The following is a 23,883-nucleotide window of genomic DNA, read 5'->3' as shown; positions in this document are numbered from 1 at the left end:
TTTTGCTCAACAATGCTGCATTTATTTGATAAAATATACAGCAAAATATTGTAATATTGTAAAGCATTACTTCAATTTAAAGAACTGTTTTTTATTTCAATATATATTTGTAATATATATTTAAAAATGTAATTTATTCCTGTGATGGCAATGCTGAATTTTCAGCTTTTTAGATTACATATTTAGATTAAATAATATAAAGGCCAAAAACCGTAAAATAATAAAATTGTATATTAATTATTCAATTATATTAATATATTATATATATTTTTAATTAATGTATTCTACATTATTATTTAATTATTATAATATAAAATTTTATTCATATATTGTATGTATTTATGTATTATTGTATATAGCATATATTATTTTTTAGATTTTATATTAGCTTAGATTAATTACCATTATATTATAATTAAATTGTAATTAACATATTCCACTATTTGTAAGTCACTGAAATTCATGTTCATTTTACAATTACATTTTTCATGACTATTGGTATAATGTGTAAATAAAAAATGTTGCATTTTAAAATTATACAAGAACATAGAAGCAGACGGTTGGACTCCTGTATATAAAACCAATACAGTTTTACATTACAATAATATATCGTACATTTATTTTGTGTGTGTGTGTGTGTGTGTGTGTGTGTGTGTGTGTGTGTATATATATATATATATATATATATATATATATATATATATATATATATTTAGATTACTATTAGGCTGAGATTAATGTTATTTAATTTTAATATTTGATTTGTCATTGTTAGAATTTGTAACTGAAAATGTCTGTAATTAAAAATGCTACATTTTAAAAGCAGAAAAAAATGTATTAGCATTTTCACTAGCAATCTCACACTTTTGAACTGTATATATATATATATAAAAATAATAATAATAAAATAAAAAATGCAAACAACACTATCTCTTCCCTTCTACATCATACTACTGCTGTATTTCTGTAGTGGCAGCATCAAAGATTCACACTCTGTTAGACGAACTTTGCAGCAGAAAGCAAACACCTCAGTCCATCAGGCTGTCTATAGAGGAAAAGTGCACGAATATGACACATACAGAGCAAAGAAATTAAATGTTATGGGAAAATAAAGGGATTTGCTCATTTTGTATCAGTAGCAGTATTACCATTACAATGCATTATGCAGAAAGAGTATTACATCATCGCCTGTTCTTCACACAGACACCGAGAGCATCGGCTTCCTGGTGTTTCCCCTGTAGTACCCCAATGGGGTTTCAGCTCCTAGGGAGGTTCGACCTGATTTGAATAGAGTAACGTAGCTTCCCTTGCCGTAGAAGAAACTCTTGTCTGATTTTATGAAAAGCCCATTCAGCTAGCTGGATGTATGTGAGCGTTTGTGCAAGTTACATCCGCCAAAATCTCTCCTCAATCTGCCACCGCTTGCAAAACAAAAAAGCAGATTGGAGTCATACATGATTCCGCGAAGGAGCTGAGCGAGAGAGAGAAACTACAAAGTAGCCTAAAATCTATTCATGAGGTGTCAGCTTTCAACAGCATGTTGACACATGCCTACGTCTCCTAGGAAACGCTTGCCCCAAGCGCAGTTATCAGCACAGTTCTGTGGCATGCAATTATCCAATTATCTCCCTCCCCTGAATCAGCACATCAAATCACATGACAGATCTTTTTTTGTTGTTGTTTTCTTTTTTTGCAAGGTCCTACAACACCTTCTCATTTGCATGTACCATGTGTCCTTCCAGTTCTCACTGTTTCTCAGCTTCATTTTCACTTTCCTTCGCCACAATTTTTTGTATGTTTTCCACTTTAGATCAGAACATCATTATATGCTTTACATTTCACCATCTATTTTGCTTTCACACGGTGCAATTTAGCTAGAATGATCGTAAACTGTTAAAATAAATAGTGCTGTCGTTCTGCGGCAAATGCGTCTTTTTTAATTGTTAGCTTTCGCCTGCTTTCTAAATCAAACCTCCCTTTCCTTTCTCTCTTGTCCCCTCCTCCCTCTCTCTCTCTGCTTATTTCCAGGAGCAGCTTGAGTTCTGCTTCTGGCTCTGCAGGCCTGCTTTGAGAGTCTCTGACTCACAGCAGTGCAGCTCTGGAGCAGCCCTCCTCTCTGGCAGTGAAGCCAGCTGGAGGAGCCAGGGAGAGGGGCCGCTGTCACAGACCTCTCGCCCCCTTACATGCTGGGCATCGGGGCTCAGCGCGCATTCAGAGCCCTTCATCTGTCCACCATACAAGCCCAGGAACTTTCTGTCAGAGAGAGTGCATGAATTCAACTTGACGTCAGCATGAAAGGGGATCCACAGTGTGTTTTTCTTCCAGTAACAGCACATATTTCAGAGTTAAAGATGAAGTTTGATGAGGAAAAAGATGAAATGGTTAAGTGGGCGATAAAAATAAGAGAGACCTGTGAGTGAGATTTGACTAAAGATTGAGACTTTTTTTTGTTGAAATAAAGTGCATTTATAAGTAAAACACAGTAAGAACATGGAATAGGACCCATTTTGATTTTATGTGAACTTACAGGACTGTGAGCTACTTCAGAAATAATGCTGGATAGAGCTTTGTGCTTTACACAATTATAACCTGAACCAGTGAGAACGGAAGGAGCGGAAAGAAAAAAAAAAGTGACATTTATTGAAGAGAGAGAGAGCGACATGTGGTGAGGTACAGAGAAGGTTCGAGACAGACAGAGAGCCGGAGTGGGGAGGGTTGGACTTGTGCTGTCAGTTGTGCTGTGCTGCATTTTCTTTTGTAAACACAAACGTGTGTGTGCTGCTTTTCTTCCTTCTTTCTGCTACACTCCAGTACCTTCTGCAAATGCTCCCGTCATATCAGCTAACAATGCCAAAGAGCCCTCAGAGGGGGGCCTGAGGCCCAAAGACGGGGAAATATGCAAAATGTGGAATAAAAACTACCTTACGTAAGACTGACAGGGCAAAAAGCTGTTACTGCCAGTTTCACAGAGCTTAACATTATGTGCCTTTTTTGGGGGGTTATAATGAGAAAGAAGTGGACGAAAGAGTGACTATACTACAATAATTAAAAATCGTGACAGGGATAGAAAACTTTTCACAGAAATGGCAAGATCAATAAAACATTTTATTTACATTTATAACTAAAGTAATATTAAAAATAGGAAAATATAGAATTTGTAATATTTAAAATGCTCACAATGAGCCCTTTCTATTGTTTGTTTTATACACATAAAAAAAAAATCTGTTATCTACACACTGAGAGAAAAATGCCCGGTTAACAAGTAACTTCACTCTAATAATAAATAAAACTGAAATAACAACTGCAAAAAATACCAGCATCTGACACGGAAGCTTAAGGGTTAAGGGTAAAGTGAACTGAATTGTAAGAAGTTGGTTTCCAGGGGAACTATTCTTACTGTTCCAGCTGAGTTGGGTTAAACCACTTTGCTTTCAAAAAGGGGGGCACCAAACACCCACAACACGAATTTCTTTCATAACAGTTTAGAGCAAAACAGAACAAGGACTGGGACAGTAACTACCAACATGTCCCGTCCTGCTTTATAAGTTTCAGACTGTTCTTAAACAATTTAAGCGGTTTTAACGGGTTTGAATATGCGCGTCTCCCCCGCAGCCGCTCTGTGCTAGCGGCCCTGCCAAGTCAGTTTGAAAAGATCAGACAAAGGCAGCAGGAAGCCCCTCGGCTTGGCAATGAGTGCGAGCGGAGCACAAACGCGAAACGAAACCTCACTCTTTTATCTGATAGCGGACTGAATTTATTTTCTCTCCCGAGGTTTGTGGCAGTTTTAGACATCTTTTGAAAATGTACGACCGTCTGGATCCCCGGGTCGAGCGAAGACTATTATCAAAGCGCCAAACGGGCAGCAGCGCTGCCTGACCGCCCGTTCGCTGTCGACCTGAATCGGATCAAGCGTCTTTTGGGGAGCATTTTTGCATTTGAATCCTTCCCACACCACTGAAAGGATCACTCGGGACGGAGAGTTGTCGATTTACACAGTTAAATGTAAAAAGAAAAGCTTGAGGAGCTTTCTAAAAGCCTTTTTTTCCCTCCTGAGGGGACTACGAGCCGCGACGGTGACCGTTGGTGGGGGTTTACCGCCGTTTGTTTTCTTGAGCGCGTTTGGAAGATGGAGACGCACATCTCGTGCCTCTTCCCGGAGATTTTAGCCATGATTTTCAGCTACTTGGACGTGAGGGACAAAGGCAGAGTGGCCCAAGTGTGCACGGCGTGGAGGGACGCGTCCTACCACAAGTCCGTGTGGAGGGGGGTGGAAGCCAAGCTGCATCTGAGGCGGGCGAACCCGTCCCTGTTCCCAAGCCTCCAGGCGAGAGGCATCAGGCGCGTACAGATCCTCAGCCTGCGGCGCAGCCTCAGCTACGTGATCCAGGGGATGCCCAACATCGAGAGCTTGAATCTGAGCGGCTGCTATAACTTAACGGATAACGGCCTGGGGCACGCGTTCGTGCAGGAGATCCCTTCCCTGAGGGTGCTCAATCTGAGCCTTTGCAAGCAGATCACGGATTCCAGTTTGGGCAGAATAGCGCAGTATCTGAAAAACTTGGAGGTGCTGGAACTGGGCGGCTGCAGTAATATCACGAACACGGGCTTGTTGCTCATCGCGTGGGGTTTGCACAGACTCAAAAGTCTTAATCTGAGGAGTTGCCGGCATGTTTCGGATGTGGGCATAGGGCACTTAGCCGGCATGACCCGGAGCGCGGCGGAGGGCTGCCTCAGTCTGGAATACCTGACCTTGCAGGACTGCCAGAAGTTGACGGACTTGTCCCTCAAGCACATTTCGAAAGGCCTGACCAAGCTCAAAGTGCTCAATCTGAGTTTCTGCGGGGGCATCTCGGACGCTGGCATGATCCACCTCTCTCACATGACGAGCCTGTGGAGCCTTAATCTGCGCTCGTGCGACAACATCAGCGACACGGGCATCATGCACCTCGCAATGGGCACGTTGAGACTCTCTGGACTCGACGTGTCGTTTTGCGACAAGATAGGCGATCAGAGCCTGGCTTATATCGCGCAGGGCCTGTACCAGCTCAAGTCGCTGTCGCTGTGCTCGTGCCACATCAGTGACGATGGCATCAACAGGATGGTGCGCCAGATGCACGAGCTGAGGACGCTGAACATCGGCCAGTGCGTGCGGATTACAGACAAAGGACTGGAGCTGATCGCAGACCACTTGACGCAACTGACCGGCATCGATCTGTATGGATGTACGAAAATCACTAAGAGGGGACTGGAGAGGATCACGCAGCTCCCCTGCCTTAAAGTTTTGAACCTGGGCCTTTGGCAGATGACTGAAAGTGAGAAAGTGAGGTGAAACTTGGGGGGGGTTTCTGGAAGGAGGGAGGGAGAGAAGGAGGGCGGGAGGGGGATGGGCGAATTTCAATAGAGCAAAGTACATGAAAAAAGGTTTAAAATGCTGAATGTGATACATGTGTCAGTTATTGCTATTAACACACAAAAAGTTTTTTTTCCCCTTAACAAATCGCAATATTAAACCTCCTTCTCCACGAGTATCGCGTTATTTTGGCTACCTCGTTAGATGTATTATATTGTTATTCTTAAGAAGAATGAGAATTTGTGCCTAGAAAAACAATCCCCTCCCCCTTTATCTCGTCTTTTGCTTAAGGAAAGCAAAAAGACTGAAAGAAAGGATGAATTCAGACTACCTTTTTTTATTTCCCTTCCTTCAGACAGCCAATGAAAGGTTTCAAAACAAGTCTATGGGTAGTTGACATCAAATTTCAAGCAGTTTTGCAAGTGTCCTGTGATGTGACAGTTCACCTTAAAATGTTTTAATTTTAATTATTAAACAATGCCGTTTTGTTATCTTAAATTAATTGAGACTACATGCAATATCTGTACTTTAAAAAAATTAAGTAGTGTTTTAAAATGAGAAAGAAATAGTGACCAGTCACAAGACACATTTTTCCTCATACATTGTATAAATGACAAGACTAAAATCTTCAAAAATTCATGGACATGATGCTATATGTCAACTACCCTTATGCAAATACAGACAAAAATACTGGGTTTGTACACTTAAGCTTTTTTATTTCCAATCTCTTTTAGCTCAATTTTACAGGCCTGGAAGCCTTTAATTCCTGCTTTGAATAAGAGGTTCCCTCTGCTGATGTATTTATGCTTATGTAAGCAGATATTAATTAATGGCTGTTATTCAGAGCGTTGTACTTCAAATTGAAGTGAATTTTGTCCCTTAAAAAAGAAAAAAACCCTGTTTGCAATTCACTGACACCTTGTTTGCCTCTTCACAGGGCTGAAACAGGGCACATCATGTTATAAAACAATCTGTCTGTTTTAAATACAATAATATTCAACTTTACATATAAAAGACATGGTCGAAACGAAGGTAACACGCAAAATGCATGTCAGGCCAATATATATGTACCATGATGTATCGACCTGCAACATGTATTGAGTCCTGCTGAGAAGCTACTGTGTTCAAATGTACTGTAAATGTATTTGTAAAAAGAATCCCAAATTAAAATGTTTTATATTCTTACAGTAAAAACATTAAAGTTGATATTTATATAAATAAAAGAGCCACTCTGAATTTCGTTATGGGAAAAGATTTCTGTGGGTTGTGATTTTTGCTATAATTCATGCATTCAGTTTGGTTTTGTGCCCTTTTGATGCTAAGTGTCAATGTTTAGGCAGTATCACAGACAGTGTTGCTATAATAGGGTTAGGAGTTTATGTGGTCGATTTCCAATGTAGTGGATTTGAGAAATGAGCGTTTTAGAGGACGATGGAAGTGATATTTGTGTGTTAAGAGCATGCATGTTTGTTACATTATTTATGAAGTGCAACAAAATGGATGCTTCCTTTAATTGTGCTAGTTAGAGTGTTAAAACTGTAATGCCCCTTTTTACAATTTAAGTCATCCAATCCAATAACACACATACTGTTAAAGCATCTGATAACAATTTAGTGACTATAACAGTGATTATATTTCACACACCAAAATATTATAAATCCTGTTCTCAACAGTTGCCATTGTTTCTCTAAGTTAAGAAGCCAGGTTTTATTTTTTCTTCTCTTTGCTCAGTCACGCATACCAGATCTGAGAGAATGGGTTTGTCCCACAGGAGTCTTCCTCCCCCCCAAGAAAAAAAAAACTCAGTCCACCCCCTTTCCTCAAACAGACACTTTTAAACATTCCTCACCATCATTCAAAGCATTTAAGCTTTAGTCTTTGCTCCCCTTCGCCGTCCAGAGGGGTGGAGGATTTAAACAGGGTTCTGAACGCTTCATGAGAGAGAGAGCGAGAGAGAATTTAAGCCCTTCTGAAGGTTACCACCACCTCTTTTTACTAAATTTGCTGAGTTCATAGATTTTATTTTCCCCCCTGGAGTTACAGTTTTTGTTGCAGGTTTACAACTGGAGATGTTTGTCAGATGTTCGGATATGTTGCTCACATAGATCTTCTTTAAAGTTATAAAAATCACACTATTTTATGATTTTGCTGAACTGAGCAAGCAGAGCAGAAAAACAGAGAAACGATTACACCAGTGAGAAATCTCACACCACCTTTTTAAAAATAAAAATGCCGCTCGGATTACAGCTGGGAATTTTAACAAAGCAGTTGGAACATAAGCAGGGAGCTGTATGGCTCTCCCATGCAGCAACTGTGGTTGAAGGTGTCTGTGGGTTACAGTGAGACGCTTTGAAGTTCCAGAACGTTTCAGAAAGTTGGGGTTGGAGGTTATTTTGCTCCTGTCTTTAGTTCCAGGCATTTTAGTAGGCCCATGTGATTTGCCCAGACAGCCTAAGTCAAGCACAGATCAAAACAAAATCTAATCATCTGATAAAAGTTACTTATTGTTTGATTTCAAAATCACAGCAAATTCTGATTTGTTTGCAGTCAGGGTTAGAGGAAAGGTGGCTGAAAGCCGTGCCTGCCACATTGCTGGAAAATGGACAGGAATTTGTGAGTCACTGTTTGACTTTGCTCTGTAAAAAAAAAGGTAAAAAAAAAAAGTATGCAGTGCAAGAACACTGTCTGACTTAAGGAGACTGGCACCGTCTAGCAAACATGGCACATGAGAGATGCTTTAGGTTTGTGTCTCTGTGTAGCACTGGTGTTTATTCATTCAAAACAACTGCAAAAGGCCAAATGCAAAGTTCATGTGAGTGAAAATAACAATCTGTTGCTTCTTTCTGCACATGATCAAATACTTTAGATTGAAGATTCTCGCTGTGTATGAATTAAGCAACAGAAAACTTTTTGACTGCAGGAAAAATAATTTAAAAGAAAGTTCCTGGTTCAGTACAAGTTTAGCAGTTTTCGGCATAATGTTTATTACCACAAAAATAATGTCAACTTGTCCCTTGTTCTTTCTTTCTTTCTTTCTTTCATTCATTCTTTCTTTCTTTCTTTCTTTTAAAGCAAATACATAAAATGGCAGTCTTTTTAAAGGATTGCTATTTTTTAATATTTGGAGATTTAAGCACTTAAATTTAAAATCTGTATCATTTGAGCTGTAAAGCAGTTTAAATTGTTTTTACAGTCATTTTATGGTTTATTGCATTGTAATTGGAATGAAGTTATAAAACTGTGGATATAAGTTTACACAAAAAATGCTAAAATCATATTTCCATGAATATTATTGAACACCCCCCCCCCACACACACACACAAAAGGGCACAATATATTGTATTAAAATCAAGGAATTTTCCATATTGATTTTTTTACAGGTGTTATACCTGTATTTTAAATCTTGCACTTGTGTTTTACACTGAATGGAAATGTCCAGAAAATTAAAATATATCCTGGCAGACAATTACCTGTACATTTTAAGTTTTTTTCTTTCTTTTTATTTTATAGTGTACTGAAACAGTATTTTAACATTTACTGATTGGCCCCATTCACTTCCATTGTAAGTGCCTCATTGTAACCCATCTTTTTTAAGAAGATCATTAAGCCATAAATACTAATTTGAGCTTAATTTGTACTGAACTCACAATACTTATTTAAGTTGCAATTTTGAAATGGGATTTTATAAAGCACAACTGTAGGGTCACGTGTTGGTGGTTAAATAGATTCTTCTGTGGCTTTCGAGTCAGCAAATTCTGATTTTTGACTGAGTTTGTGACTCATGGCGAGAGACATCTGAGAGATTTGGGTTTGAAAAGAGTGGAATTAACTCTGTGGTGAAAAGGCGTATGATGGCTAACTGTCTCACATGGCTGTCAGGTTTTAGTCATACCTCTCATTAGAACTAATTCACAGCGGTCTTTTCACACTGTGGACTGGATGACGGCCATATGGTGTTTTTACAAGAACACAACTGGTTTACAGCACAAACTTTACATCAAGTGCTTTTTTTTAAGCAGCCAGATGAAAAGGTAGGTAAAGGCATGTAGATTTGTGTGTGTGTGTGAGTATCGTTTAGGTTTGCTCTGGTTTGTTGTTGCCAGCTCTCCCCCAGTGAGGTTGTGACAGAGTTTGACTGTTGTCATGTGACCTTGCTGGAAGTGTGAGTACAGAGGGGCCGGAGCCAGGAGACCCAATCTGTCGCCCTCACCCCACCCTTCACACACATGCAGAGCCAGAAACAAATTTGCAAAAATGACCCTTATAGTTTAGGCGCAAAATCCACAGACGTGGTCCAAATTCTAGGCAAAATTTAGGAAAATGAACTATGTGTTATGTCTTGTAAGGGAGTGTTTGGTGGCTCTATCCTCTCAGACGCACACACAAACTCAGTATCCTAGACTCTATTTTTCTCTTTTCTCTAAAAAAATAGGACTCAGGCTTGTGTTGCGCCAGTTTTCCCCTTTGTTCTGATTGTATTAGGTGACAGGTCCACATGTTCTGGATCGTATCTGCTTTCATATGCAGTGAAATGCAGCTCTCCGGCAGCACTCTGGAGGCAGGAGGTCTGTGCATGAAAGAAACTTGAGCGCGAGACTGAAAACCACACTACACAACAAAAAACGATATGGGGGGTGGAAGACAACCAGTGATTGGAAGCTTTGTTGCTTATAAACCGCCCATTTTAGCGTTAATCCTTGACCTCAAACTGTCAGGCGCACCTTTTACAGTCAGGAATATACATTCTGACTGAACAGCTGCTATTAAATGTATTAAAACATACGTTCAAAATAAAAATATTTTTTAATTAATGTTTATGCACTAAAAATAAAAAATGCATTTAGCTAAAATGGGAAGACATGCTTGGGAAACAGGAAGGTAATGGGGAAGAAATGCTTGTGAACATACAAAATGGTGTAAGAAAGTGGTTTCTTTCTTAGCCTCCATGTTTTTCTGTGGCTTGGCTTCATAATTTAAAAGGTAAGCTGATAGATGGTACATGTGTGTGTGTCCGGGCTTCAGGCCGACTGCACAGGAGGAGATTTGTTGTTACTCAGAGTGTGGGTGGTAGAGAGGGCGGAAGTGTTGTGTGTGGTGCTCCGAATCCACTCAAAAAGGGAAGCAGTGGAAAGAGAGAGAGAGAGGGAGTGAGTGCTAAAAGGAAGAAAGTGGATGAGAGATGGATGACGAAGGGACGCACACTACTGTAGCTAAAACCTCTTCACAGAAATACAGCAGCCTCTGGTCGTCACATCTGTCGAGACCCCACACAGCCAACTGAGATGATCCCCACAGGAGGATATATTTTTAAATTCCATGGCATATGGAATTATCTAAGAGGTTCATCCATAATGTTTTGGTTAGGTAGACACTTTTTCAAGCACTTCATATACAAAAAGCACTGTAGGTCCAGTGGGTTTATAAATCCAGAGGAATTTGTAGCTTGCCAGACGTTTTTTCAGAGTGAAGTTAGATCAAATTTATTGGTTGAAATGGAATAAAGATGTATCCTGACCAAGGTATTAAAAAAACCTTGTGTTGCCAATAAAAGCAAAAAATCTGGATTAGATAAATCTAGTAGATCCAACATGGCACCACAGCCATTACAAGAAAACTGACTTTAGCGCCATACTGCAGTTTGATGACGTGTATTATGTGAATGACAGAAACAAACGTCATTTGTGGTATATAAAAGAATGAATAGCATCTTTATATGAATGATACAAATATCAAAGGATCTCTCATTCCAAAATGAAAAATTGGTCATGATCGCTTTGCTCTGCATACTTCAAAAATACACGATAAATGTAGTCCAAACAACTACTTCTAATGCCATACAATCAGAATGTAACTGAAAATTCAACATGAGGTGCAGTAAATGACGAAACTGTAATTTTTGTGTCAACTATTTCTTTCAAAATGACAATGCTCAAACTCCATGTCTTTTATGATGCCAGACTTTGTAGAATATTTTAAAAGAACAGAATATTCTGGAAGAGTGAAAATAGCCACATGTTCAAAGCGGAACATGTTGAGCAGCAATAGAATTGTGCTTCATGTTTCTCCCTCTCTATCTCTCGGGGCTTGGTATTGCGTGGCTCAGTGAGAGATGTAGAAAAGGCAGTGTTACACAACAGGAAGTGAAGCATGTCTCGGGTGCTATAAAGACAAATAGACCGGTTTGATCAAGTTTAGTGCCGGGCTCTCTTGAGTCCACCTCTCAATACCGGCTCAAGTGCACAAATAAAGGAGAGCGCAGGGGAAGAAGGAACAATAACAGCTTCATACTGCCTGATTGAACTCTTCGTTTAGTTTTTTCCTCATTTTAATGCAAGAGGAAAATGGCTGCTCCTTGAACATCTTGAAAATAAGCTACAGTCTGAATTAATGGAATGCTATCTCATTATTGCTAGAGTTTTGAGCACAAAAACAGCAGTAAAACTGTTACTAAAATGGACAGCAGACTTCTAATGGCGTTAGAAGTATAACTAAAAGCAGGATGCAAAATAGATGAGTGAATCATATTAAGATCCTGCTTTGGCAGTTAGCTGCTTATTAATGCACCCACACCCCCAGGCTATACATGCACCAGGCCCACTACCTTAAAGAGTAAGTTTAAACTTTAGCGTCAGCAAAAAGGCAGCTACCATTGTTTCAGCTTTTCAAAAGAACATATAGAGTGGACTGCTGACAGGAAGTGGCTGGAGTTGCTAAAGGTGGGTATGCACAGAAATACAAATAAAGTGTTCAAATGGTCTTGCTCTTAAAGGGACAGTTTACCCCAAATATCACATTTTTAGGTGCACTGTTACTTTAAGAGCTGACTACTAGAACTTTTTTGACTGAAGGTAACTTTCCTCCCTCACAACTGAAGAATCAAGACAAGACACTCACTGTATGAAGTCCTGTATAATGACTAAGCAAAATTACAGTACTTCTGTTCCTAAAATAAATGCTTTACAAGATGATTGCATTGCTTTTGGCCATTTGGGCCGAGCTAAAAAGCTGTGGGCGATGCAGGAATATGAAACCAAACATACCAGGCAGCAACGAGCCCATTTTTCATCTCATTTCCTCTCTTTCTCTGGCCTTCCTTTTTCCAGACGAAGCCTTCTCACTCTCTGATGGCCGTCCATCACGTTTCTCTCAGCCCACTGTAAATGCCATGCTCTCTCGCTGTCTCTCTCTTTGAGATTTAGAGGCTCTGAGTGTGACATGGAGAGGCACAGCTTGTGTCTGCCTCAAGGCAGTGGTCCGGCTCAGCCAGGGAAATTTATAAACTGTCAGACGTTATCATCATGCGGTATGCAGGGCATTCGTTCTCCCCCTTCTCTCTCTCCTCGTTCTGTATCTACTCTCTATCTCATCAGATCTTCAACTATTTTTACATTCTTCACATTTCTTGCACTCTCCATGTACTTTATAATATTTTAAGGGGTAGTTCATCATTTACTCACCCCAATTTCCTCTGTGGGAAACAAAAGGAGAAGTTTAGAAAACTGCATGTAAAAGAAAATCCAGAACAATGAAAGCAAATGGGCAAGGGTGCTGTCAAGCTCTGAAATGGACAAAAAGCAAAAAGTTTTCGCAAGCAATGCCATAAAAGAATCATTTTGGTTTCCCAAAGAACCTTTCAGTGAACAGGTCTTGATTTTTTTTTTTTTTTTTTTTTAATAGAACATTTTAATAATCTAAAGAACATTTCTCCACTATAAAGTACCTTTTGTACAATGGAAAGGTTCCATGGATGTTAAAAGTTCTTCATGGAACCATAAAAATGTCAATAGAGAACATATAATGGTTAAAGATTATAAAACAGATTTGTTTGAGGCAAAGACTAAAATCAAAGTTGTTCTTTACTTAAAAATATCCACTGCTACATATACAAATTACCACAATGCAACTGGTCAAGAAAATGCCCATCATACTCAATGAAATCCAACCTGACACAAAAATGTCTTCAAAAGACATATTTGAATATACACAGCCATGAATTTTCAGTACTGAAGCAGAAATTAATATTTTCAATGATTATTGACAAAGTCAATTCACCCTCATTTTATGGAAAATAACATTTTTTTTTTAATTCCAGAAAGTCATATAGATTTGAAACAACATGAGGGTGAATAAATGATGACAGGCTTATAATTTTTAAACTTTCATGAAACATGTACCTGCATACATCTGCTCATAAAACCCACATATCTGCCACGCTAATGTCCTGTTTGCTGTGCATCGGCTACTTTTTCCATCTGTTCTTCCTCCCCCCTTCCTGTTTCCCTCTTCTCTTTCTCTCTGCACTGAGGCTGGATGCTGGGAAACTGTGGATAGTGTTTTACTTTTGAGCTGCCACTTCTCTCACTCTCTTTTTTTTGCTTTGTCACTCAACACGACATGTCCTGTCACATGGTTCATTCACTCCGACAGAGACAGGGCCCTCTCTCTCCTCCACATTTCAATCTCCCTCTCTCATTCTCCCCTTTCCTCCCTCTCATTTCAGCCCAGGGTCTATTCTGAGGCAGGAATTGGAAACTCAGTCTTGTGCTGATGTTTATCAGCCCATTCCAGGCCCTGCATTGCATTTCTATCTGAGAGTGTATCAGAGCCCCTGATTTTAGATAGATATGATTAATGTCGTTACATACTCCATGGCATTACGTGGGAAGGCGAGAGGGGGGATAAATACACAGCCAATGATTTTCTGGATAATCTTCTTGTTTTGCTCCACAAGAGATCTCCATGTCAGAGTGGCTAAATAGAAAACAACACAAGTTTGCAAAAATGCAGAGTCATATTTAGAAATAGAAGTATATGTGCGTTTTGATGGATGGAGCCTGAGATGAAGCCAGAGAGGAAAAGGAGGGAGAAAAGATGCTCTGGAGAGACCCTATTAGGGAACTAATGTTAATACATTTCAGCAACATCCAACCATTCGTGTTACTACTGTGATGACACAAGACTTCAATTAAACCCAGGCCAGGCGGGGAATTCACACACCGGCCCCTCAACAACAAGCTGCTTTGATTTCTCTTCCTACCATAGATATGAGCTGCTCTGAAGCAAAACACTTCAACATCTGACCATTTAAACAATTTAAAAAAATATGAAATAGAAAGGACTTTCTTAATTAATGTCCCTGGTCTTATTGTGCGCGATTCATCATAAAGAAAATCCTTTTTGCCATCAAGTGTAAAGTTCCACCTTACATTTGATTTCACTTCTTATAACACTCAGAAATATGCAGTTATTTTTGTATTATTTAAATACTATTATAGTATTTAATATTTTGAATTAGCATTTATTATATATTTTCAGTTTCATTTTAGTTGAACTTTTAGTAATTTTGTTGTTTTTGTCATTTTTTAAATTTGACATGATATTTGTATACATGTTGTTTTATTTTTTTTAATATTTTGTTTAAATTTATTTTTATTTGAATCTTAGTAAACTGAAAAAATGGTGTAGAAAATTCACTCAGAAATTTCTAATAAATTTCACAAACAATTACAATGAAATATCAAATAACACATTGAATTAAACACAATTTTGATGTAGAGAAACTAAGATAGAATTTTCTTGTTAAATGTACTCCAATAATCTTCGAAAAATCTTTTTACAGTGTACTTACTGTAAGCTTATTTTATTTTATTTAGTTGCCAGTGATTTTAAATTTTTGTTTAAGTTAATACAATTAAGTTTAATTTAAATCTAATTACGTTTAAGCCTATCAAATATTCATATTTTATGTTTATTCCAGCTTTCAAATAATGAAAATGCTTTTTAATAGTTTTAGTTTTAGATAACAATAACAACACTGGAAATATGTCACATCATGACAATAAAATGGGGTATGAGTGCAATTTCATGTATGAACTAACAAAACACAAAGAGTTTCTCCATAAATGTAACATAATACAGTCTCTCCTGCTGTCCTGTTCTCCTTGTTCCTCTTTTCTTCATCTCTGCCTCTCTAAAACGGATTTGTCCCTCAGGATTAAAGCTGACATGATTGCAGATTTTGTTGCAGATGTGTTTTGTTTGTGAGCGTTAAGTGATTCTGAAAAAGGCCTTGCCACTTCACTGCTCCCCATTTCCGACTCCTGCAATATTCTGCCCACTGACGGCTTTAGAGTCTTTTGGAGAGTAGACAGGGACTTTCAGACAGAGCAGAATTTTTAATAAGTGGAAATCTCCTGCACCAGGAAGAGGAAAAATATATATATCACGGGTTGAGAAAAAAATAATATGGGATGAACCCCAGCATGTTTGGCTTTAATTCAAAGCATACAGGCGGCAGAAGACCCTGTGATCATCTTTGATTTCCCCCCTCAAATCATCTTATCCATATTTAAAGGATAAGACCTGAGAGCAATAAGTGAAAGCAGCTTTGCATACGAGATCACAGCCAATTAAACTGACAGTTTCTCATTCAAGGAGGAAAGGAGGGAGTCAAGTCAGGAATTTCTCAAAAGTTGCTGCAGACAAAAGAAGAAAAAATGTCTCTCGTATCCTAATAGACGACCAGTCCGGAATACAAGAGAGAAAAGAGGGCTAGAGAAACAGAATATAAGAAGGATGGAGAACTTAGAAAAGAAAGCAAACAATGCTGATAAAGTTGTTGCTAGGTTTGAAAACAATGCTGATAAAGTTTGTTCATTAAGTTAGTTTAGTGAACTGCATCACTGCCTACATAATCAGCACACTAACTGATTTTAACATAGTATAGGCAACATCTCTGTATGCTTGACAAATATTGGGCAAAATAAAGAATACATAAATAGGTTATATACATCATTTTAATATTTGTTATTTTAGTACATAAAGTAAAGAAAAATTAAAAATGAGAATTGTTGCTCAATGTTGTTCAGAATTGTTTTTAATTATTTTATTCTAAGTTAATTTACCATTAAAATAGCTTAGTCTAGTAAAGACAAGACACATTTTATACACACACACACACACATAAATCTTGAATTCTAGGAAGGATATATAAAGCCTTTCATGCCTTTTTTTGGCCAGAAATACTTGATTTGAAACAGGGCAAATGACTACGGGTATTATTTCAGTTTTTAAAGCTTAAAGAAGACTAAATAAATGAAATAACAATCTTTTGACTGTCAGGCAATGGAGGCGTGCCAGCAGCCAGAGCAGAGGAGGAGGCTCAGAGGAGAGAGAGATAGATGGAGAGAAAGAGAGAGACAGTGAGGGGGTGGAGCTCGTAAGAAAGGCATAGAAAGAGAAAGAATTGTGAAGGAGGAAAGAGAACAAACTGATAGATACTGAGAGAAGAGAACAAAGGACAAGAGTGTGAGCATTTTAGTCATTGATAATATATATATATATATAAAAAAAAAAAAAAATATATATATATATATATATATATATATATATATATATATATAAACTATGAATGTCAGAAAAGTGTGATCGCTGAAAGGCAGAGAGAGAATAAGTAAGGAGAATGACAATACAGACCCACGAGTGTGGGTGTTTCTTCCATTACGAGTACATTTCTGTCATGGTTTATTTTTATTAAAACAGATTTCAGCTTTTTCTTTTTGATATATGAAGGTAAATTACTTTTTTTATATTTATTTTTGGTTCTTTTCAAATGCATTTTATGAATGATTGGTTTAACCTTTGCTTTGGACCCAGACTTTCAATCGTAACTGCATGCATTTCATGTGTAGATTGATTTGTTTAACTCTTGCCTCAATCTTGGAATTTTTTTTTTTCAAATGTGCCTACAGTTGAAGAAACAATTGTTTGTGTGTGTGTGTGTGTGTGTGTGTGAGAGAGAGAGAGAGAGAGAGAGAACAAGAGGGAGGGGCGAGAGATTGAGAGAGTTTGTGTGAGGCGGAGAGTGTGATGGTGATAGAGCTTTCAGTTCTTTGTGTATGTGTGTGTGTGAGTTTGTAAGTGTGTGTGTGTGCTGGTCAATGCTCAGCAGTGTAGCAGCTCTCAGCCGCCCAGCAGGAAAAATCCCATCATTCTCTGCATACCGCACAAATTCCAGCTCGGCTTTCACCTCCTGGCCCCACTCCTCCACCCCTTCCTTCTCTCTCTCTCTGTCTCTCTCTCTCCCTCCATTCCCCCCACCACCACCTCCTCTCGGCCTGCTCTTACAGACGGAGACTGGCCAGAACTCTCTCAATCCCAGGGCCTCTTGTCTTCTCTTAGCCTCACCTTTGACTGCAGACCCACTGCTCAGCTCTAGATTTCACTAATGCCATAACAATATAACCACAATAAAAACCTGTGAGCTGGCTGCCGTGCTTCATTAAAAAAAAAAAAAAAAAATCAATAAAATCTTAGTACAAACCAAAACAACAGTTCCCAGAAGAACTCTATGAGCCTCAAACTATGCTCAAAGTCTGCAAAAAAATTATCTATACTATACACATTAATTATATAACTCTATACTGTATGCCAACAACCCATTTAATTTCTCCAAAAGAATTTAAGGTGAAAATGTACAGACATACTCGAGAACTCACTCAAGAACTCATGATTTACTCACCCTTCATCAGAATAGCATCGCTTTACTAAACGGCCTTTAAATGGGCATCTTGCACATCAAAAATAGGCAAAGCAACAAATTAATATTATTCAACATATTATAGCTTTTTACAGAAAATATTCAGATGTAATCCCCTTTGTATTCCTGAACATTTTCTTAAGTAACTGCAATTTAATTATTATTTTTTTCTCAGTAACTGTAAAGAATTAAATTACAAACTCTCCAATACTACTGGTTAAGAATGAGATGTAGGTGAGAAAATGATTTTCTTTTTGGGTGGATTATTAGTTTCTTTTTCTCCCTCCTGGTGAATAATTATTTACTTTGCTACATGCTGGTTTTCACCTACTCAGCAAAGAAAAGAACTATCAATGTGAGAACATTCATTATGCATTACGGTTCATATACACCGCTCACCTTACATCATAATATCACTATAATCAAAATGGCTCGCAGTACAGTCCTTATATGATCCTTTTGCTGATGACACATCATCAAGGATATTCACAGAGTCACTTTACACCATATTGAGACAGGAATTACACTATTCTAATCATTATCATATTCTTATTTTATGTCTTATTTTTTGCATACGGTCTCATCCTGGGCGACTTGAAAAGCCCTTGTGCTTCAGCCTTGATAAAACTTACATAAAAGCATGAAAGACTCTTTCATGTTTCTGACCGCATTACGCAGCGCTTTGGACCTGATGAAATACAGAAAATGTCAGTCTCGTCAAGTTCATTATGACCCGACTTTGAAAATAAGACACTTGACTTATTGATTATTCGGACGGCAACTGCTGTACAGCCAGATAGAGAAAGTGTGTTGTTGTTTTATTTAATGGATATACAGAGGAATCCTATGGGATCCAAATGAGTATTTTCCATTACAAATAATATTTTAAGAAAATAACAATTAAAAAAAAATCCAAAATGTGAAAGTGCTTCTATTTGAATTTATTACAAGTAATTTTTAAAAGCATAAAGATTAAAAACAATAAAATAAAACATTTAATCATTTTTACAAACTGAAAGTGTTTCTGTTTTTATTACAAATTTAAATACATAACATATGAATTAATATAATTTAACAATTTGTTTAAAATTGAAAATGCTTCTATTTTGATTTTTATTACTAATAATATTTAAAAGAATAATTAAAAACAATGAAATAAAAATGTAATTTTACAAATTTAAAGTGATTCTATTTTTAAAGTCATTCAAATAATTCGTATTCAATCATTTACAATTCATAATTCAATAGTTCACAGTTTTTTAAAGACTGAAAATGCTTTTATTTTGATTTTAATTACAAAAAATATTTAAAACCATAAAAAAAAAAATCAAAAGAAAAGTTGTTTCTATTTGCTTTGCATATAATACATAAAATCATAATTAAAAATCAAATATTATTTTTACATTTTTGTTTTTCTTCTAGATTTTATTTAATCATTAATTTACTTTAAACTCCAGATAACATTGTGGTCTTAAGCTTCTGGACCCCATTGTATTTAACTTAAGCACATGAAATTTGTTGCAATTTCTCCAGACAATACACACATAATGTTCTCATCTTCTTTTAAATCTAGCTTTCTGCAGAGTGAATACTCTCTCAGAACAGGAAGAGAGGGGAGCTGAGGAGAAAAGAGAGCTCTTGTTTTGCCTCTTTCTCTCTCAGGGCCTCCCAGGATGCCACTCAGGGAGAAGCTATTAATCATTGACAGGCCCCCGTGGCTGTGTGTGTGTGTGTATGTGTGTGTGTGCGGGGCCGTATGGACTCAGCACAGGCAGGACATTGAGAGTAGATGTCTAAAGCCAGGCTGCACATAGAAACATTAGCAGCATTCTCCACGCCCACTGTAAAGCCCTCTCTAAGACCTGGGAGTCTGTCCCTACAGCAGGTGAAAAAACTCTGTACCGCCCCACAAAGAGAGAGAAAGAGAGAGAGAGAGAGAGAGAGAGAGAGAGAGAGAGAGAGAGAGAAAGCACAACGGTGGCATGCATACATACACACATACGCAAACACACAGCTGAAAACTGATCTCCCACAGGATATGCTCATAGCCCTGGCTGCTGCCTCTCTCACAGACTGCCAACAATGTTAAACCCAGGAGAGAGTATGTGTGAGAGAAAAAAAGAGACGGAGAGAGAGAATCATACACAGGGTGAAGGGGAAAAAAACTAGAAGGAGAGAACGAGGGCAGGAAAAGGCCAAAAGAGAAAACGAGGGGGTGTCTTTGGGGACAAAAAAAAAGAAAAAAACACAATGGAAACAGAAGATGGAGAGAGTGTGGAAAAGAAAATGCGAGGAACAGACAGAGCGGGCGGTTAGCATGAAAACCGGTTTTGGAGTAATGTAGCTTTAATCTGGTATTTCCTTTTTGCAGAGCGAGGGATATTTCTGGGGAAGGGTGGGAGAGTAACATACACTCGACGCTGTCTCCTGGCCTTGAGACCAGCTGCGAGGCTGCTCTGCCCTGGCTGCTCACTGGGCCTTAACAAGAGCCACATCTAGCCTGTGCACCTCAGGCCTCTGTTAGCAAACACACACACACACACAGAGACAGAAGAAAGGAGATATACAGTCACTCCGTCTGACCCGCCACCCCATAAATACATAGTAACATAGTCCAGGTGGACCTAACACTCATAAACACATACAAAACTATTGTACAGCACTATAATGTAAACCAACAGACCTTAGAGTAGAAGCAATAGGCAAAACAAATGAAAATAAAGTCATTGTCTGCTCAGAATTTGGTGACGAAATCAAAGTAATTACACAAGACTTATTTAGGACTGGTTGATTATTAAAATAGTCCATAATGCATACATTTTTTTTTTATCAAAACTGAGAACGAAATTCTGCTGGATTACAAACATCTGAAATTTGCATCTGTTCAAAATTGTTTTCCAATGAAAAGACAATGCTAGTAAGAAGATTAATAATAAGCATTAGTTTATGTGTTTCATTCAAATTGGTGCATAATGCACATAGTATTGCTACCCTAGAAGAATTGATTGGATCCTATGCTTGAATACAGTGCTGCAGAGTATGCTTCTAACTTGACTACATTAATAGTGTTACAGTAGTTAAGCTGTTTACAAGAAAAAGATACTGATTCAAATTTAGATCTTTTTATAGTGTTCACGTTATGTTCGTTATGTTTAAGTATTGTTATGTTCATGTTAATGTTTTAGTTTTTCTAGACATCAAAGCTGATTTTCAGCATCATTACTCCAGTCTTCAGTGTCACGTGATCCTTCACAAATCATTCTAATATACTCATTTGCTGTTTACGAAACATTTCTTATTCCTATCAATGTTGAAAACAGTTACTGCTTTTCTGTGGAAACTGTGATGCAATTTTTTTTAGGATTCTTTAAAGAATAGAAACAACTTATTTGAAACAGGAATCTTTTATAACATTATAAATGTCAATTTAATGATCCATCCTTTATTAATAAAAGCATTAATTTAAGCATAAAAAAACCTTACTGATCCCAAAAATTTGAAGAGTGTATAGCTAAGTACATCTTCAAAAATCTTCCCAAACTCAGTTTAAATCAAGCTTGCTCACACAAGTAAACGTGCACATGTGTTTCCTTGAATTTTATTGTAAGCCAGCTGAAATCTTTCAGCCCCTCCTGCGGAGGCGGAGCTTATATACACAACACACAAGGGGCGGAGCTGCAACGAGTCCAGACACCACCCATACTATAACTCCAGGTGAAGATATCAGAAAAGTGTGCAGGGTTAGAGATAAAACGACTATGTACTTCATCTTTTGCATTTCTTTTTACACCTTTGCATCTGTCACAAATCCTCTCTCTCTCTCTTGCTCTCTTACTCTCCAGGGCTTGCTGCACTGGTGCAGTGTGGCTGTCAGTGGTGCCTTACATCCTGTTTGAAACGGGGTGCTGCACCGTCTCAGGGGATTATCATGGCATAGTGGAACAACATAAAAGATGCTGGCTAATAAAACAGCACAGAACAGAGAGAGAGAGAGAGAGAGAGAGAGAGAGAGAGAGAGAGAGAGAGAGAGAGAGAGAGAGAGAGAGAGAGAGAGAGGGAGAAATGGGGGAGAAAGCTTCTTCAATATGGATCGGACCGTCTTCCACCCTTCTCCTTTATCCGTCTCCATCGCTCTCCCTGGTCCATCACCTGCTGCGGTTGGTCCTGAGGCAGCAGGCAGGCAGGCGGGCAGCTGGCCAGACAGGGAAAGGCACGGCTGGTCTGGTCTGCGCTGGGCCGGGCTGGGCTCAGACCATGTCCCTGGCCTTCTGAGGCAGGGAGCCGCTGGCTAGAGCCGCTTTCATCCTCCCAGCAGAATTAATCACCAAAGCCTTCAAGCTGCCAACCAGCAGAGGAGACTGTCAGCCAAGAGGGGTTCTGGCACCAGCCCAGGCTTCTATCCCTGCAGGGGCCTTCTATCAGATCAAAGACTGCCACCATCATGTCCCCCCTCCCTACACACCTCTTTTTTGTTGTTCTGGAAGAGGGGATGTAGATGATTCTGGAGATTTTATGAGGAAAGATAGCTAGCTTGATGAGAACGTAGATATGTGTAATTAGATTCTGAATGTCTAATGAGGGATGTGCGGTTCCTTTCAGGGCTCGAGGAAGATGCTGAGCACCTGGCTTGAAGTGAAAAATCACTCCATCCACTAGCACCTCATCCAAGTCACATCCCCATGACAACCACGAGCCAATGAGATGGCTGCCACATGGGTCACACAAGCCTCCCACATCACTGGACAATACGTCCGAGAGGAAATGCTCTCCCTCTCATCTGAGAGATATACAGCTCTGGTTTTGTCCACCAAATGCCATAGTTACTGGAGTTGATGCAACTATGAAATCATAGTAAAATAATATGGAATTGCCTTTATGACATCAGAAGTGTATTGTAGCAATAATTCATTACCAAAGCCAAAACAATCACTCTGATAAATAAAGCAAATGACAACTTCTAATTAGTGATGCACAATATATCTGTATCATATCGGTTATCTGCCAATAGATTTCTTTCTAATTTATCTATATCCATGCGGGATATTTATGGAAGCCTATTTTCGCCACAATATATATATATATATATATATATATATATATATATATATATATATATAATATATATATATATATATATATATCTATAAAAAGCAGATTGTGACTTTTTATCTCACAATTGTGTGTGTTTTTTTTTTCTTTTCCAAATCTCACAATTCGGACTTTGCTTCTTGTAATACTGAAGAAAAAAAGAAAAGCAAAATATAAACTAACAATTCAGGAAAAAAATAAAGCCAAATTGTGAGATATGAACTGAGAATTTTGACCTTTTTCTATCCATCCATCCCTCTGCCCATCCATCCATCCCTCCGCCCATCCATCCATCCATCCATCTAACTATCATCTCTCTCTCTCTCTTTCACTCAGGGCAGCCTAAGGAATCATTTGCTTCTCTCCTCTCTCTCCTGGGGGACAGCAGGGTTTTAATTGATTAGCGGCTGGCACAAGACCAGATAAACATGCAGATTTGGCATCTTGGTTAGGGACTGTTGCTCATCCACCTTAAGCGTGCACACACACACACACACACACACAGTATTTTGTCAGGGGGTTGTGCTTCAGTGGCACAAGGAGGCACAAGGAGGCAGCGTTAGGTGTCTGCAGGGACTCTACCCCGCTGAAGGCAGCCGACGTCGTGGCTACTTATAGCCATGCCATAAATCAAGCTGTCAGTCTCAGTCACGCTTGCTGGCACACTCATGTTCCAGAGCGGTCCTCTCCACACGCCCTGTGCTAAACTTTCTCTCCGAGACGCTGTGAGAGCTCAGCGTGCTGTGACCTGAGTAGAAGTCACCACAGAATATGTTGCAGGAATAAAAACAAGAACTGAGAGGCAGCTCAACATGTCTTCCCATATTCTGAAGGTTGTCTCGATTCGTAATGTAAATGCTCTTGTCATGGGAATAAAGTTTCCTTCATTAGTGGAGTTTGGAAGAAT

The 23,883-nt window shown here is 38.6% G+C and overlaps 2 protein-coding genes across 2 annotated transcripts in view; one reads left to right on the top strand and one right to left on the bottom strand.

The window, feature by feature from the left end:
* The window catches only part of LOC109066228 (protein Wnt-5b-like), a 71,443-nt gene that overhangs the window by 23,932 nt on the left and 23,628 nt on the right, over positions 1-23,883 (bottom strand). The window lies entirely within an intron of this gene.
* Positions 3,625-6,602, top strand: fbxl14b (F-box and leucine-rich repeat protein 14b). The gene has a single exon (XM_042738787.1). The coding sequence runs from the start codon at positions 4,127-4,129 to the stop codon at positions 5,327-5,329; it is 1,203 nt and encodes a 400-aa protein (XP_042594721.1). The 5' UTR covers positions 3,625-4,126; the 3' UTR covers positions 5,330-6,602.

The sequence above is a fragment of the Cyprinus carpio genome, chromosome A4, assembly GCF_018340385.1.
Source record: "Cyprinus carpio isolate SPL01 chromosome A4, ASM1834038v1, whole genome shotgun sequence".
NCBI classification, from domain to species: domain Eukaryota; kingdom Metazoa; phylum Chordata; class Actinopteri; order Cypriniformes; family Cyprinidae; genus Cyprinus; species Cyprinus carpio.
This window is presented reverse-complemented; position numbering and strand designations above follow the sequence as displayed.